This window comes from Idiotropiscis lumnitzeri, chromosome 18 (genome assembly GCF_059441095.1).
Source record: "Idiotropiscis lumnitzeri isolate Australia: NSW breed Sydney's pygmy pipehorse chromosome 18, RoL_Ilum_1.0, whole genome shotgun sequence".
NCBI lineage: Eukaryota > Metazoa > Chordata > Actinopteri > Syngnathiformes > Syngnathidae > Idiotropiscis > Idiotropiscis lumnitzeri.
Genome location: NC_142408.1, coordinates 69,307 through 82,853, shown reverse-complemented (window position 1 = coordinate 82,853; position 13,547 = coordinate 69,307). Strand labels below are relative to the sequence as shown.

General features: G+C 41.9%; 1 protein-coding gene across 8 annotated transcripts in view; it reads right to left on the bottom strand.

Moving 5' to 3' along the window:
• Positions 1-13,178, bottom strand: part of ptpn13 (protein tyrosine phosphatase non-receptor type 13) — a 43,171-nt gene extending 29,993 nt beyond the window's left edge. For 6 of the 8 annotated variants that reach the window (XM_088281874.1, XM_088281877.1, XM_088281876.1 and 3 more), the window contains exons 1-4: positions 12,800-13,177; positions 4,171-4,290; positions 1,488-1,654; positions 62-127 (exon numbers count right to left, since the gene is read on the bottom strand). In XM_088281874.1, coding sequence (XP_088138000.1) covers positions 62-127; positions 1,488-1,654; positions 4,171-4,285 — 348 coding nt within the window. In that variant the 5' untranslated portion in view covers positions 4,286-4,290; positions 12,800-13,177. Of the gene's footprint in view, positions 1-61; positions 128-1,487; positions 1,655-4,170; positions 4,291-12,799 lie in introns of all 8 variants that reach the window. The other 2 variants (XM_088281875.1, XM_088281879.1) reach the window with 1 other exon arrangement.
• Positions 13,179-13,547: the final 369 nt, after the last annotated feature.

Sequence of the window (13,547 nt, the reverse complement as noted above, 5' to 3'; positions counted from 1 at the left end):
AAAAGTGACGGGGCGACCAGAGGAGGAAGCAACACTTGTTGTCAAGAAAGCCGCAACTCACCTGGCTTTGGGGTATCTCGTAGTCTGCACCCCAGTAGAGTGTCATCCCCAAGGAGTACATGTGCATCTGTGCGAGAGAATAGTTATGATTGAAACAAGAAAACACAAACATGAGGAATTAAAAGGTCCTGCGGCATTTAACTGGTAGCATAAGGACTAAACAAAGCAGCAAAGATGTCAAATGTTTGCCATTTTGGATTCCCCCCCCCACTTTCTTTCTCCTGTTACTCAGCGCTGGGAAGAAAATTGACAGCCCCTCGATGTTAGTGTTGGTGGAAGAAAGAATAACTCTGCTATGGCCAAGAAATGCAACATAACTCTTCAAGGCCGGCCGGGCACATGTTTCGATAACACAAATAGGCACGCACACTGTCTGAAAATGTTGACATTTAATAAAAACAGCAAAGTGAAAGGTGCATTGAGAGGAAAACTTGGATCTCCAGCCCACAGTGAGTGAAAATGAGGGGGGATTAGAATTTCAAGCCCTGAAATAAAGCCTCCAGGGTCGAGCAGAGACGGGACCAGTGGTGGAAAATTGACTCAGCAAAAAAAAAGTGTGTTGAGGTCTGCGGGACCGTGCCGGAGAGGGGAATGTAGTTATACAAGCTTTCGGCTGCTCTACCGGAGGCAAACGCTCTAATAAAAGGGGTGTGGTTTGGGAAAAAAAAAACACCAACGCAAACCTCACAAAGCACAAAGTACGACCGTATTGTTTCCCCAACACATTCAAAATGCAAAGTGAAGAAGAATTAGTGATAGACCGATGTGCTTTTATCAGGGCCGATTATTAGTCGTCATGGAGGCCAATAACCGATACTTCAAGCCGATATTCATTGGTTGAAAAAAGGTGGAAATGGCAGAAAAATTTTAAAAAATGAAGACTACAAAACTTGACTTAGTTCAAATGCCTTTAAGCACGTTTTATTAAACACCTTTAGTGATTTACAACATGTTAAAGCTTTTTAAGAGCATAGAAAACTTAATTTTAAAAGTCTAACAAAAAGGGCTCAGCTGCATGTATTACAGTTTGATGAAAACAAACGTCTCTTTAAAGTTTATTACGGCAAAGAGTTTTCTTGCTATAAAATTTCGGCAAATTTCGGTCTATCACTAATAAGAATCATGATAATCATTGAAATAAATAAATAAATAAATATAAAATATCAGTGATAACTATTATATACGTGAAATAATAAATTAGCAAGAAGTCCAACACCGTGCCCAGGGAGGGTGAGCCTCAAGTGGCCACAAGTCCAGCCTCCCTTGGACGTCCGCCACACATGCCCAGGAAAAGTAAGCCATGGATGGCCGCCCCCACAGCCCACTTTTGAAATATGCTATTTTTGCAGAGGCACATGCCAAAAAGTCACTTCACGATGTTTGTTCGGGCTTCTTAAATACTAAACACCAATGACTCGTTTTTGTACCTTCTCTATGTCGGAGACAGAAGTAAGGGTGCTCCCCTCGAGGACTTCGGGGGCTGTGAAGGCTCTCAGATCCTGCTGAGTGACGTACTCGTCTGTGAAGGAGATGTTGCCTGAGGGCATGAGTAGGAGAGACCACGGGGAGATGATGAAGCCCATCGCTGAGGGGTCTGAGGAGGGGGGGAAACAGACATGGGAGATAAGATCAGGAAGCCAAACACTCCTAATTAGGTAAATTCCAAACGAGAGCAACAAACAAGGTTAGAAAAGGTAAATCACTGCAACAAAGCTCCGGAGAATTCTCCCATTTGAGACTGTTGAGGAAATTGAGCCTGGTGGAAGTAAACAAACACGAGGCGAGAAAATAACAGTTGTGGCACAAAAAGGAACAGAGGAATGGCCTTTGGGAAAAATGCACTTTTTTTCCGAGCAAGCCGCAGGCAGTGCCACGGTTAGTGTGCTTTAAAGCTGGAATTTGCTATGTAAATAAAAGTTTCCTGTCTAAAACCACTGCAATGGTTCTTACAGAGAAGAGGGGGTGGAGGGGATAAAAGACTCCGGCTCATCCTAAAACAATGAGCTCTGTCATCATGATGAGAGGCGATCGCAGGAACCGTTTTGTCTCGTATTAAATGCTTCAGACATTCGAGGCTACAGAAAGCATGTCATTTGACAGAATGTCTTGTTTACGACTGAATACAAGGTTGCACAAAATAGCAAAAAGTTAAAAGATGTACACGGACGCACACATGCACATGCGTGATCTATATCTTTGCTGCTGTAACACCTCAAATTTCCCCATTGTGGGACTAATAAAGGACACCTTTATCTTTATCTTTACATGGAATGGAAGCACACAAGAATTACAGAAATGGTCACAAAATCAAACAGCATAGCACATACATATAGATACTTGAGAAAATGGGGAATTTTTGGCGTCGAACATGGACCAAATCGACCCTCATACGACAGTTTACGGTCAACTGGTACAACAAAATCATTCTTGTATAAACATAGTAACCAACTGCAGTGTTGTGGTTTATTGTACACGGCAATATAAATAGCGCCCATTGTCGGGTAATTCATCATATCTGAAAGGGGAGTGAAGCAACCGTCACGGCAGAAAACGTGCAGGTTAGTCATGCAGAAACGGAAACCAACCTGGAATGAACCAATTGAGGCAATTGAATAAATGAGAAATGGGCTGTCACTTGCGTAGCGCTTTTCTACCTGTGGTACACAAAGCGCTTCACACAATGACATCCCATCAGGAGCAAGTGAGGTATGTTATTTTATTTCAGAAACGGTGCAATGGTATCATACACACTCGTCCATAACGAAGTGTTGAAGAGCTATTTTTAGAGTATCCAAGTAAACATGTACTTCTATGCTTGCGTAAGCATCACTTTCTGTTGACTTTAAGTGGCAGTAAAACGGAACAGCGCACGATGTGAACGCATACTCAGCAGTCACAATATTGAGTTGACGTCAATATGCTGTAAGGGGTGCATCTGACCTTACAAAGGGAAATATTTGTATGCTACATTTGATCAGCCCTGCACCAAAATTATATTTTACCTAACTGCATGTACTAGGAATGTAACGATTCAATGAAGCTGCGATTCGATTTTCAGGGCCCGATTTTGTAAAAGCTTTTGATAACAAAACGAATTCATCCTTTTCTAACCCCCAATTATTTTTTTTATTTTAACATCTTCATTTTGTCATTGTTACAAACAGTAACTTTACAAATTTTCACAGAATAACTACATTTTTCATGTGACATTACTTCTTATTGGAAACATTTGAAAAAAATGTTTTTTCTTTTAAGCTACAAATCCCCACTATCATTATATTAAATTAATGTTAATTCTCAGGGAATGGTTCAGATGTTAAATTCCCCAATTCCTTTGCAACATCTTTTAAACAATTCAAGTTTACCGTAAACTTCTATTTGCCTCTGCATGACAGTAAACAATTTTCATAGTCTGGCAAGAACAGTTTACATTAATTTCTTTTCTAAAAATGGCATTTCAAATCGTATCCTGAAAGGGCAAAAAAAAACAAAAACACAAAAAAACTATGTTATCACTAAACGTCTAAAATATGAGCGCCATCCCCTTGACATAAAAACACTACCTCAGCACAAAACAGGCCTCGCTGATAAGATGAAAAAAATAATAAATTCCACAATACTCAGCGAAAAGCGGCCAGCTGGGTACTGTAACTGTACATCTGGGGGGAAAGTCAGGCTGGTTTGGGCAGACGGACGGCGAAACAGAATCTTTGCAAACTCATCAAAACGAGGCAGAGTGCGTCAACATCATCAGGTGCAACGGCGTTTCATAGAAGACGACCGGGCAGCATTTGTCTTCTTTTTGACAACAACATAGAAAAGAGAGAGGAGAGCCCTGTCGAGCCCGCTGACTCACATCCTACACCGTCTCCAGACTAAAAAGAATTGTCTTCCCTCCCAGTTTTGTGACAAGCGCAAACTAAGCAGGTAGAGAACTGCGAAAACTGGAAAATATGACTCAAGCGAGATAAGAGTACGACTCCAAAAAGTTTGCGGTTGACAGTTTTATGGACCACGGAGAACTCAACAAATAGTGCGGTTAGAACTGTGGCGAAAATTAAGATCTGCAACAAAATCATCTCTCCTGGCTAGAATTTCCAATGTTCTTACCTTTGTGAAAGAGCTCCTGGAGGCTCTCGGCACTCTGGCTAAGCACGGCCCAGACCTCCTCCTCCTGGAGCGGACCTCCTCGGACCTCCAAGGCTTCGGCCAGCGACACATGCATCTTCCCTGGATAAGTAAAGATGGGGAGCATGGTGATTTTTTTTTCTTTTTTGGGGACCACAAAGCAGCATTGTTTTTCTTCATCTTTGTGGTAAAATATGGAAGGAAGGAAGGGAAAAAAAGGAATCACTACTCTGCCAGTGGCAGTCTTCTGAAAAGCGCTGGAAATAGAACAACCACAAGCAGATGTTGATTATATTTAAAAAAAAAAAAAAATAGATGCCTCGAAAGTCACAGTTTGAACCACAATCGCGCATAACGTCACATCAGACACAGTACATCTTGCAACACTTCAACAAATCACATGGGAAATCCAGACAATCTCACAACACACCAGCAAGCCTTGTGAGGCCTCAGCAAATCTCACCAGACTCCAGAAATTCTTGCAAGGTCTCTGCAAATGGAAAATCTCTTGAGACCTCACGAAATGTTATGCAACTACAAAGGCTTACCAACTCATCGATTAAGCAAAAACAGATTATTATTGAGCGACAACTTTTGCTCAATCGAGTAATGGCTGATCGACACTGATTCATTTAAAATTGTCCAAATCCGACCTTCAACCGCAAATATTCTCCAATTTCTGCAGTTCTCCATGAAAACAGACTGGTTCTTTGTGTGAAATGCAATAAAATTTGGTGCCAATTTTCTATTTATGTGATTACATGATTAATTGATAGAATGATTGATTCTGAAATTAGTCAATAGCTGCAGCCCGGCATGAGACGTCAGAAAAATCACACGAGGTCAGCAAACCTCACGAGAACTCAGCAAATGAGATTTACCTGAAATCTCATGAGACTTCAGCAAATCTCATGTGACTTGAGGTAAATCTCATGAGATTTACCTGAAATCTCATGAGACTTCAGCAAATCTCATGTGACTTGAGGTAAATCTCATGAGATTTACCTGAAATCTCATGAGATTTCAGCAAATCTCATGAGATTTACCTGAAATCTCATGAGATTTCAGCAAATCTCATGTGACTTGAGGTAAATCTCATGGTATTTCAGGGAAATCTCATGCAATTTCAGCAAATCTCGGGAAACTACATCTCATGAGATATCAGTAAATCTTTAGAAAATTTTGCAAAACTAAAATCCTGCGAGAGTTCAAATTCCAGAGGAATTAGCAAATATTAACAAGTAATAAAATTTTAATTCAATACGATTTTACCAGCACAAACAAAAAGCTTTGATGCCTTCGGCAATTTTTTTTCAGGAAATCACAAGAAGTCTTACAAAACTGCTAATCTTCTGAGACTAATGCAAATCTCAAAAAAAGAATCTCAGGAAACTTCAGCAACTCTAACAAGTCTTGCAAGCAAATCTTGCATGAGATTGTCGCAAAACCCAAAACACACCAAATGCAATGATGACATTAGAAGAGAAAATGGAACTGGTTGAGGGAAATGAGGTCAAAAAGTTCCTGCCCTGCTGACTTTTTACAAAATAACCGATAAAGATAATCATATTATCAGAGAGTAAAAAATCTTGTGAAGGAACTCACTTCTGAAGAACGAGCCATAATCTTTATGAACGCGAGTCACCAAGTCGGCTTCTCATCATCGAAGTGAGTGCAAAATTGTTTTCTATGTTTTACTGCTGCACTTGGTGGTGGAATGATGGAAATACCAGACCACCGACAACAATGCGTCCAAGTGAACATGCCACAACAAGCTTCCACTCCAATCCTAAAATCTTAGAGCGCATCGCCCCCCCTCCAAAAAAAAAAAAAAAAATGTCCTTAGGGTTGTCATCAAATTTCACGACATCATGAACATAATGATTTACGCTAAGTTCTTTACATGTTCAAGTGCTAGCGACTTCCACAGATTTCCAAAAACTTAACATTCGATTCCACCGCCATTGCCCTTGTTTTTTTTCTTTTTTTTTTAATTAAATAAACCAAAACTGGTCTGAAGACATGCCATCAACATTTCGCTATTTGCCAGCAACATCCAAAATTTTATACTGCAATTCCAAACAGTCCACTTGACAAGAAGATTTTGTGCGTCCTTTTCGATAGCGTGATTTCTAACCGCGTCCAAATGCAACTTAAAGTCTCACAAAAGCACTTCCCATTTAAATTGAAACCTCTCTTTGAAATGAACTAGCTCCCCAATTTTTGCTGCCTGCAAATAGAAACCTAACTAACTACGGACGGGGAGGTTTTATGAGCGACACGCCCACACTCGCAGGGAACGAACGACCGTGTCCGTCGAAAACCCAATTTTAAGGTTCCTTGACACTTCATTTTAAACGCTGGCTGTTCTCTGAATGTTAGAACGAAATCAGGGAGAGGCAATGTCATTTACTGATTGACTGATATGACTTGGATTTGAGCCTGGAACCAGCACAATTGCAACGGGATTTTTCAAGTCCAAACTTCTTTTTTTTTTTTATGAAGTCGTCCAACACGACGTCAGCTATAGGAGGTCCCGCCACACTCTGGCACGCAATCTGCTTAATGGAAACAGGAGTTGAGACAATATTTTTTTTCAATAAATTACAATTATTCCATTATTCGATTCACTCACTGGGTCCTCTTCCAATCAATTGTTTTAATCCACAGACAATAAATGAATCCATATTACAATAAACGAATCAGATTGGTGTTTGTTTTATAGGTTAGGTTTGCTCTAAAATAAAGGCAAATAAAGATAAAGCTAATGATAAAGATGTCCTTTGAACCATGAATGAATATGAAAGACAGTTTATCCACTTTAATTACAGTTAACAAAATAAATGCTGCGTCTTTAAAGCATTCACTCTGACAACTTGCCCAAATTCTCCCACGCGTGGCATGAACGAGTGAGTAAATCATGATTCACATTAAAACAATACAAACAAAATCTGTGGCTTCATTATTCAAACGTTCATTTTACATGAACCAATGATGACTCTAGAAATACTAAGCACTTTTTTTTTCTTTTCAGAATTGAAGACTGCAATTTGAAAATTGCCTTCTGCAATATTTTGATTGATTTGAATTTGATTCATTGTTCGGCCCAAGTAAACAGGGGATTGGCTCTTGGCTTAGGGCGGCGTTTCGTTACGACGGCGGAACCAAAATGACACTTTTACAAACCTTTGCTACTGCATCATTAAAATGCAAAATTAGAGTAAAAATTTGTATAAAAATGCTTCTCCTTCAAGAACATGAAATATAATTGGAAAACAGTAAACATATCTTATGCCAACATATTCTTACACTGCTGTGTAAACCAATCGACCCCCTCGAAATGTTCTATGTTGATCACACGGAAAACTGCGGACGCCCTCGATGTGACTTTTTTTTTTTTTTTTAATTAAGCTTACTAGCATACCAACCCTAAGACAAGTTTAGCTCTAACTTTTGTGACAGTAAAGAAAACGTAGCATAACACGGTGGTAATGTTGGCCCAACGCTATTTTGGGCGGCTGTTTCCAAAGCCCCCCTTCAATCATGAGCAGGGCCGTGGTCCAATCAGAGCGCAGCCGGCCTGCACTGCGGCCCGAGCGCGCATAAAAACATTCCACTGTGTTGAAACAACAAGGGCCGCAAAACAATCAGTCTTCACAGCAGCGCTTGCCATTCTCACGGTTAATGAGCGAGATGGCGAGGAACCCGCTTGGCTCGCGCTCTTTGGGTTTGCGCAAGAGAATGGATAACCTGCATTCCTGCATAAACATGGCAGGCCTGTTACGGGCATACTCATTAACTCTTTTCTCCAAAGCGCGATTCAGAGAAAGGAGGCTGTTTCACAGATATCCCCACCTCCAATCAGTCTGCTGACCCACTTTACGGATGCCTGCTATACTCCAAATATTTTGCACTCAACTTTTTTTTTTCTAGCCACCAGTCTTGATGGAGAAGATAGAGAAAATGACTTTGTTTTAAAATTTAATGGTCCCGACATACTACTTTTTAGTAGTGTAGACGGATTATCGGCCGGGCTGATTATCAGGGCCGATATTTGGCATTTGGTCGACTATTGTGCCGATTATTGTATTTTTTTTTCTTTTAATTTAAAGGCCGACAAAGTAAAAGTTGGTTTATTTTGGCTCTCTGCAGCGCACTTCTGTCTCTCGCTTCATGTGCTTGTGGCCCTGCCTGCAGAAGCAGATTGGCTCAACCACAGATTGGTAACTTGTGCAGCCAATCGGCAGTAAGATGCCGTTTGCTTTTTATCTCAAGTAACACGCACTACGGTCTAGGTCCCACAAGCGGAGGTAGCGACTGACTTTGCCGAAATTTTAATAAATGTCAGTCTACTACAACAAAGTTGTCTGTACATTTTCTAAAATCTAGAAAAAGCTTTAACATGTCGCTAATCAGGCGGCACGGTGGCCGACTGGTTAGCACGATGGCCTCACAGTGAGAGACAGCATCGGGCGTGGGTTTGATCCCGGCTCCGGCCATCCGTTCTCCCCGTGCCTGCGTGGGTTTCCTCCGGGTACTCCGGTTTCCTCCCACATTCCAAAAACATGCACGGCAGGCCGATGGAACACTCTAAATTGCCCCTCGGTATGAGTGTGAGTGCGGATGGATGTTCGTCTTTGTGTGCCCTGCAATTGGCTGGCAACCAGTTCAGGGTGTCCCCCGTCTACTGCCCAAAGATAGCTGGGATAGGCTCCAGCACCCCCCGCGACCCGCGTGAGGAGAAGCGCTACAGATGATGGAAGGATGTTGCTAATCACTAGTAGTTTAATAAACATGTACTAAAAGGCATTGAAACAAGGTCAAGTTTTGGATTTTTTATTTTGTCACCATTTTATTCCTTTTTCTAGAAATGATTATCGGCTTGAAATATCGGTTATCGGCCCCCCATGACTACTGATAATCTGTGTCGGTATCATATCGGTCAACTGCTACTTTTTAGGTTACCAACCATCCAAGCGTCACCGACGTCTTTTGGAAACTGAAAGTCACTTCTTGGGTACTGATTAAAGTGACGACTGGCCCAAATTATTTGTTTTCGCAAGCTCCTGCAAATTAAGACTCCGCCATGCACTCAATTTTGCCTCTACTGTTTTAAAACACAATTATCCACAACCCGGTTTGACAGTAAATTTCTTTTCTTCAGACATTTTTTTTATTCCCACAACAGAAAATCTCTTACCTTGCTGATTTATTCAAAATTGACGACGGTTGAAGTGACAGAGACAATTATCAGCAAGGTGATTCATTGGAAAGAAAACCAATTGAGTGAAGAAAGAAAAATTAAAACCGGTATTAAAAAAGCTGAAGCGCTGATCTATCAATTAATTAAGCGCAAAAGTTTGCAATACAATTGTAGCTATAGGCACAAACGCTGAGTTCCGATGCTATTGTTTTAAAAAAACATTGGCTTGAGGTCCTCTTTGGAAGCAGGAACATGGAATTAAAAACTTTTGGAGGGCCATTGCTTTTTTGGACCGCAAGAACTCTATCTCATCTCAGAACTGGTGTAATTAAACAGGGCTGAAAGAAGGCGGTAGTACTTTTGCGAGGTCGGGTAACCTTTTGGAGCGGGGTCTGGAGTGCAGACTGGAACCTAGTAGATCCAGGAACAACTATTTCCAAGAAATCATAAAACAAGACAGAAGCTGCCGTAGCAGATGCAGGCATTCGTTCACAATCATGTCTTTCATCTTTCAGACGGGAGAAAAATGGACTGAATTGAGCGTGTCGGCATGTTGCAGCCAAGTAGTGCAGTCCAATACGTCTCGGTTGACTGGCATGACGCAGAATTCTTAACAATCCCAAACAAGTAGCAAGAACTATTAATTCCTGGGAGACGAGGCAAGAATTCCGTTTTCAGAAGCAAGTTTTGAGGCTTCAAAAATGACATTATTGTTATCGAATTGTTTATTCAATTGTATCAAGGTAAACAGCCCCTTTGTCTGTTGTGTTCAGTCACATGGACTTAAAAGAAAGTAATCCTGGAAACGTGATAGCGCCTCTTACCCCATACTTAGCATGAAGCTTTTCCTTTTCTCCCACCTTCCTGCTTGCCGATGGATCTGAACAAAACCCATTTAAATTCTACCAAAAGAAGTTCAGATTTCTGTTGTTCGTTCCTCTAAGTCTGGCAGAAAGCAACACTAAATTGCGCACAAAATTTGCCAAAACACAATTCTTAACGCACCAAACAGGAGTGGAAATGTGTTCATATCCTCCAAATGTCAGAAGCGTGGTCTCAGCTGGCAAAGACATTCGGCGAGGTGAAACTCTTACTGAAGGTAGCTCGGGCCAGGAAAACAAGAGCAAACTCCCCGTGAACCGCTTTTCCGAGAGTGACTTGGGAAGGAATCGCGGACGCAGAACACGCGATTACGACGGAGGCTTCCAAAAGATGATGGAAGGACTCTTTTCATGAACATAGGAAGGGAATCCGAGAACGGCCGCCCTGGTGGATCAACAGCCCTTTCTACACGTCACTTCACTTTCTGTTGCTAAGAGTATTCACAGCTGTGTCTTGTGAGGTCAGGGCTCTTGTGGAGAAAACTGTAGCGGGAATTTAAGAAAAAAACAAAAAAAAAGAAGAAAAGTGGTGACTCCGAGAAATAAAAAAAAAAAAGGAAAACCCACAAGCTGGTTTGCATTCATTACAGCCTACCCTCTTGTTACGCTGGCTTGACACAATTTGGACTTTTTCCCCTCTCAAGTAGCACAAATGGGCTCCGCATGATGACAATGTAAAGATGGCAACTAAAAAGGCAATCTTCACATTTGACTGATAAGAATCGGGGACGTGCCAAAGCAAATGTAGCCTAATGACAGTGTCGATCAGATAGGTGAGCAGAAATCTTGCTAATTTCAAATCGGTTTTGAATCTTTTCCGCTGCCTGTGGCTCTTTCATTGTGAAAGGCAGCTTCTATGGACAACCGTGTTTTCTTCCGGGATTCATCAATTTCCTTCGTTTCAACTTTTCTATTCCTGATCATTTCAGTGTCAGTTTTGATTTAGTGCGAGGCTGTGCCTACGAGTGCGCGGCACTTCTGTCTCCGATGGGGTTGTTTACCCGGGACACTATCAAATTTTATTAGCGGTACAAGATAGGGCCATTGAGGACTGATTTTTCCAATACTCAATTGTGAGGTTATATACCGACAGTAACCAACAAGCGTTGTCTTTTTGTCCCGCTTCAAAACTAAATTAATGTGTCACTGTACAGATTGGTGACACAAACCACAAATAAAAAAACTTTCAAAACACCAACTGCAAATATAACATTATCTTGTCTATCTCTTAGGCATTGGTTGTATTAATAATTAATAGTAGTGAGAATTATTTGAAAAACAAATGACGTACTTTACGAATGCATCCATTTGCGGCAGTCGTTCTATGCTTACTACATGACATTTATTTGGACAGTACGGGGAACTTGTGGTGGGTGCGTCTGCCTCAGGGTCGAGAGGTTATGGCAGGGGTGTCAAACTCCAATCCTTGAGGGACGGTGTCCTGCATGTTTTCCATCTCTCACACCTGATTCAAACGAGCAGGATACTGATCAGGCTTCCTCAGAGCGTGCTGATGAGCTGATCATTTGAAACAGGTGGGTTGCAGCCGGCAGAGATTGAAAGCATGCAGGAAAGCGGCTCTCTGGGACTGGATTTTGACACCCCTGGGTTATGGCTTCAAACCTCAGCTCCGGCGTGGCGTTTGCATTTTCTCCCTGTGCTTGCTTGGGTTTCCTCAGGATGTGTCAGCTTCCAAAAACATTCATGCATGTTAGGTTCATGGAGTACTCAACACTGTAGTAATGAGAGGCGTGCGAATGGATGCCCATCTTAAAATTGTCAGATGGGGTGGACCCCAGCTCACCTGTGACCTTTATGAGGACAAGTGATGGATGGATGGCTACTTGGCACACAATGGCAGTGATGTTGTTTCACTGTTACTCCACCTATATTGTGGCCTCTAAGCTAATGAGATCAGATTTTCTTTTTTGTACGAATCCGGAACTTCCTCTCCATTCTCCTGACCCCAAGTACTTCATTTTCGCAAATCACAGGGTTGCCATGATGTGCACGGCAAATCCAACTTGCCCATCTGAGCACTCAAGACAACGTCCATCAATTGACAACTATGCCAACCACTCGTGAACTTTGACCTGGACAATTGTACTAATTGAATGGCAATGAAATGTTGAATGCTAACGAAGAACGGCGGGAACATTTGGAAGACCTTTTCTTCCTTAAAAAGCCGTAAACTGTAATTGGTGGAATTTTTCTATTGCCCCCCTCCGCCCCACACACACACCCCAGCCCCCCAAAAAAGAGCCAAGTTGCAAAGCACGCTGAAAACGTGTTCAATTATTTTTAGATTTCGTGTAAGCTTCCTTGGAAACGACAACATACTAATTATTTAATCAAAAACACCTTGACACGCTTCAATGATACTTAAAAATATGAATATTTACGCCTAAAATGCACTCGTACTTCAATTAGCACGACAGCAGCTAGCAAGACGCTTCAGCCCCCCCAAAAAGAAAAAAAAAAGTTCGGAGTTCGCGCTACGGGAAAAGTAGACGAAAATTGAACTTACCAAAGAACAGAAGCGCTACAAAGGAAACACACGGGTGGCTAGATTTGCTTCTCGGGTTGGGCTAGAAGTGCGAAGACGAACGGAACCAGACGCCATCCCATCTACAAAGCAACATCTCACAGGGAGAAGGGCAGGCGGGCGACAGGTTGCTCTCCTCGGTTTGAGAGTTAAGTAGATCCCGCTCAAAGTTGGGCTCCCGGTTCCTTAATTTCAACTTGTCGGTCACAAACTTTCAGCGAGCTGTGCGTTTTGGTGTGGAACCAACTCGCGTTACTCGCTCGCAGCCAAGTTACCATAACTGCTGGAAGAAGCGAGCGGACTAAACTAACCCCTCCCTTGGCCCATCTCGCGTGGGCTGACCAGGAGTAACCAGACACCTCCGCCGCGATCCTCCATTGGCCCTCCCGGTTCGTTGAAGCGTTACCATGACGACACATATAACACTAGGTTGGTCAGGAACTAACTGTCACATTGAATATGACCGAGTCACATTTACGATATCATTACATTTTTTACAGTTTTTTTTTTTTTTTTTTACATGAAACAACTTCCATTTTATTCCTCCCCTTTCAAATGAGCTTAGCAAGGCAATCAGGAAACAATTGAACGCCGAATACTTCCTTCCTAGCTTGTGCTGCACCGCCACCGCACGCGATGTTGTTGTCTGTTGCCATCTAGAGGTCAGTAGACCTCATTACAGACCAGTCACTATTACAACAAAAGCGTGTTAAAAAGTATGACAATTGAG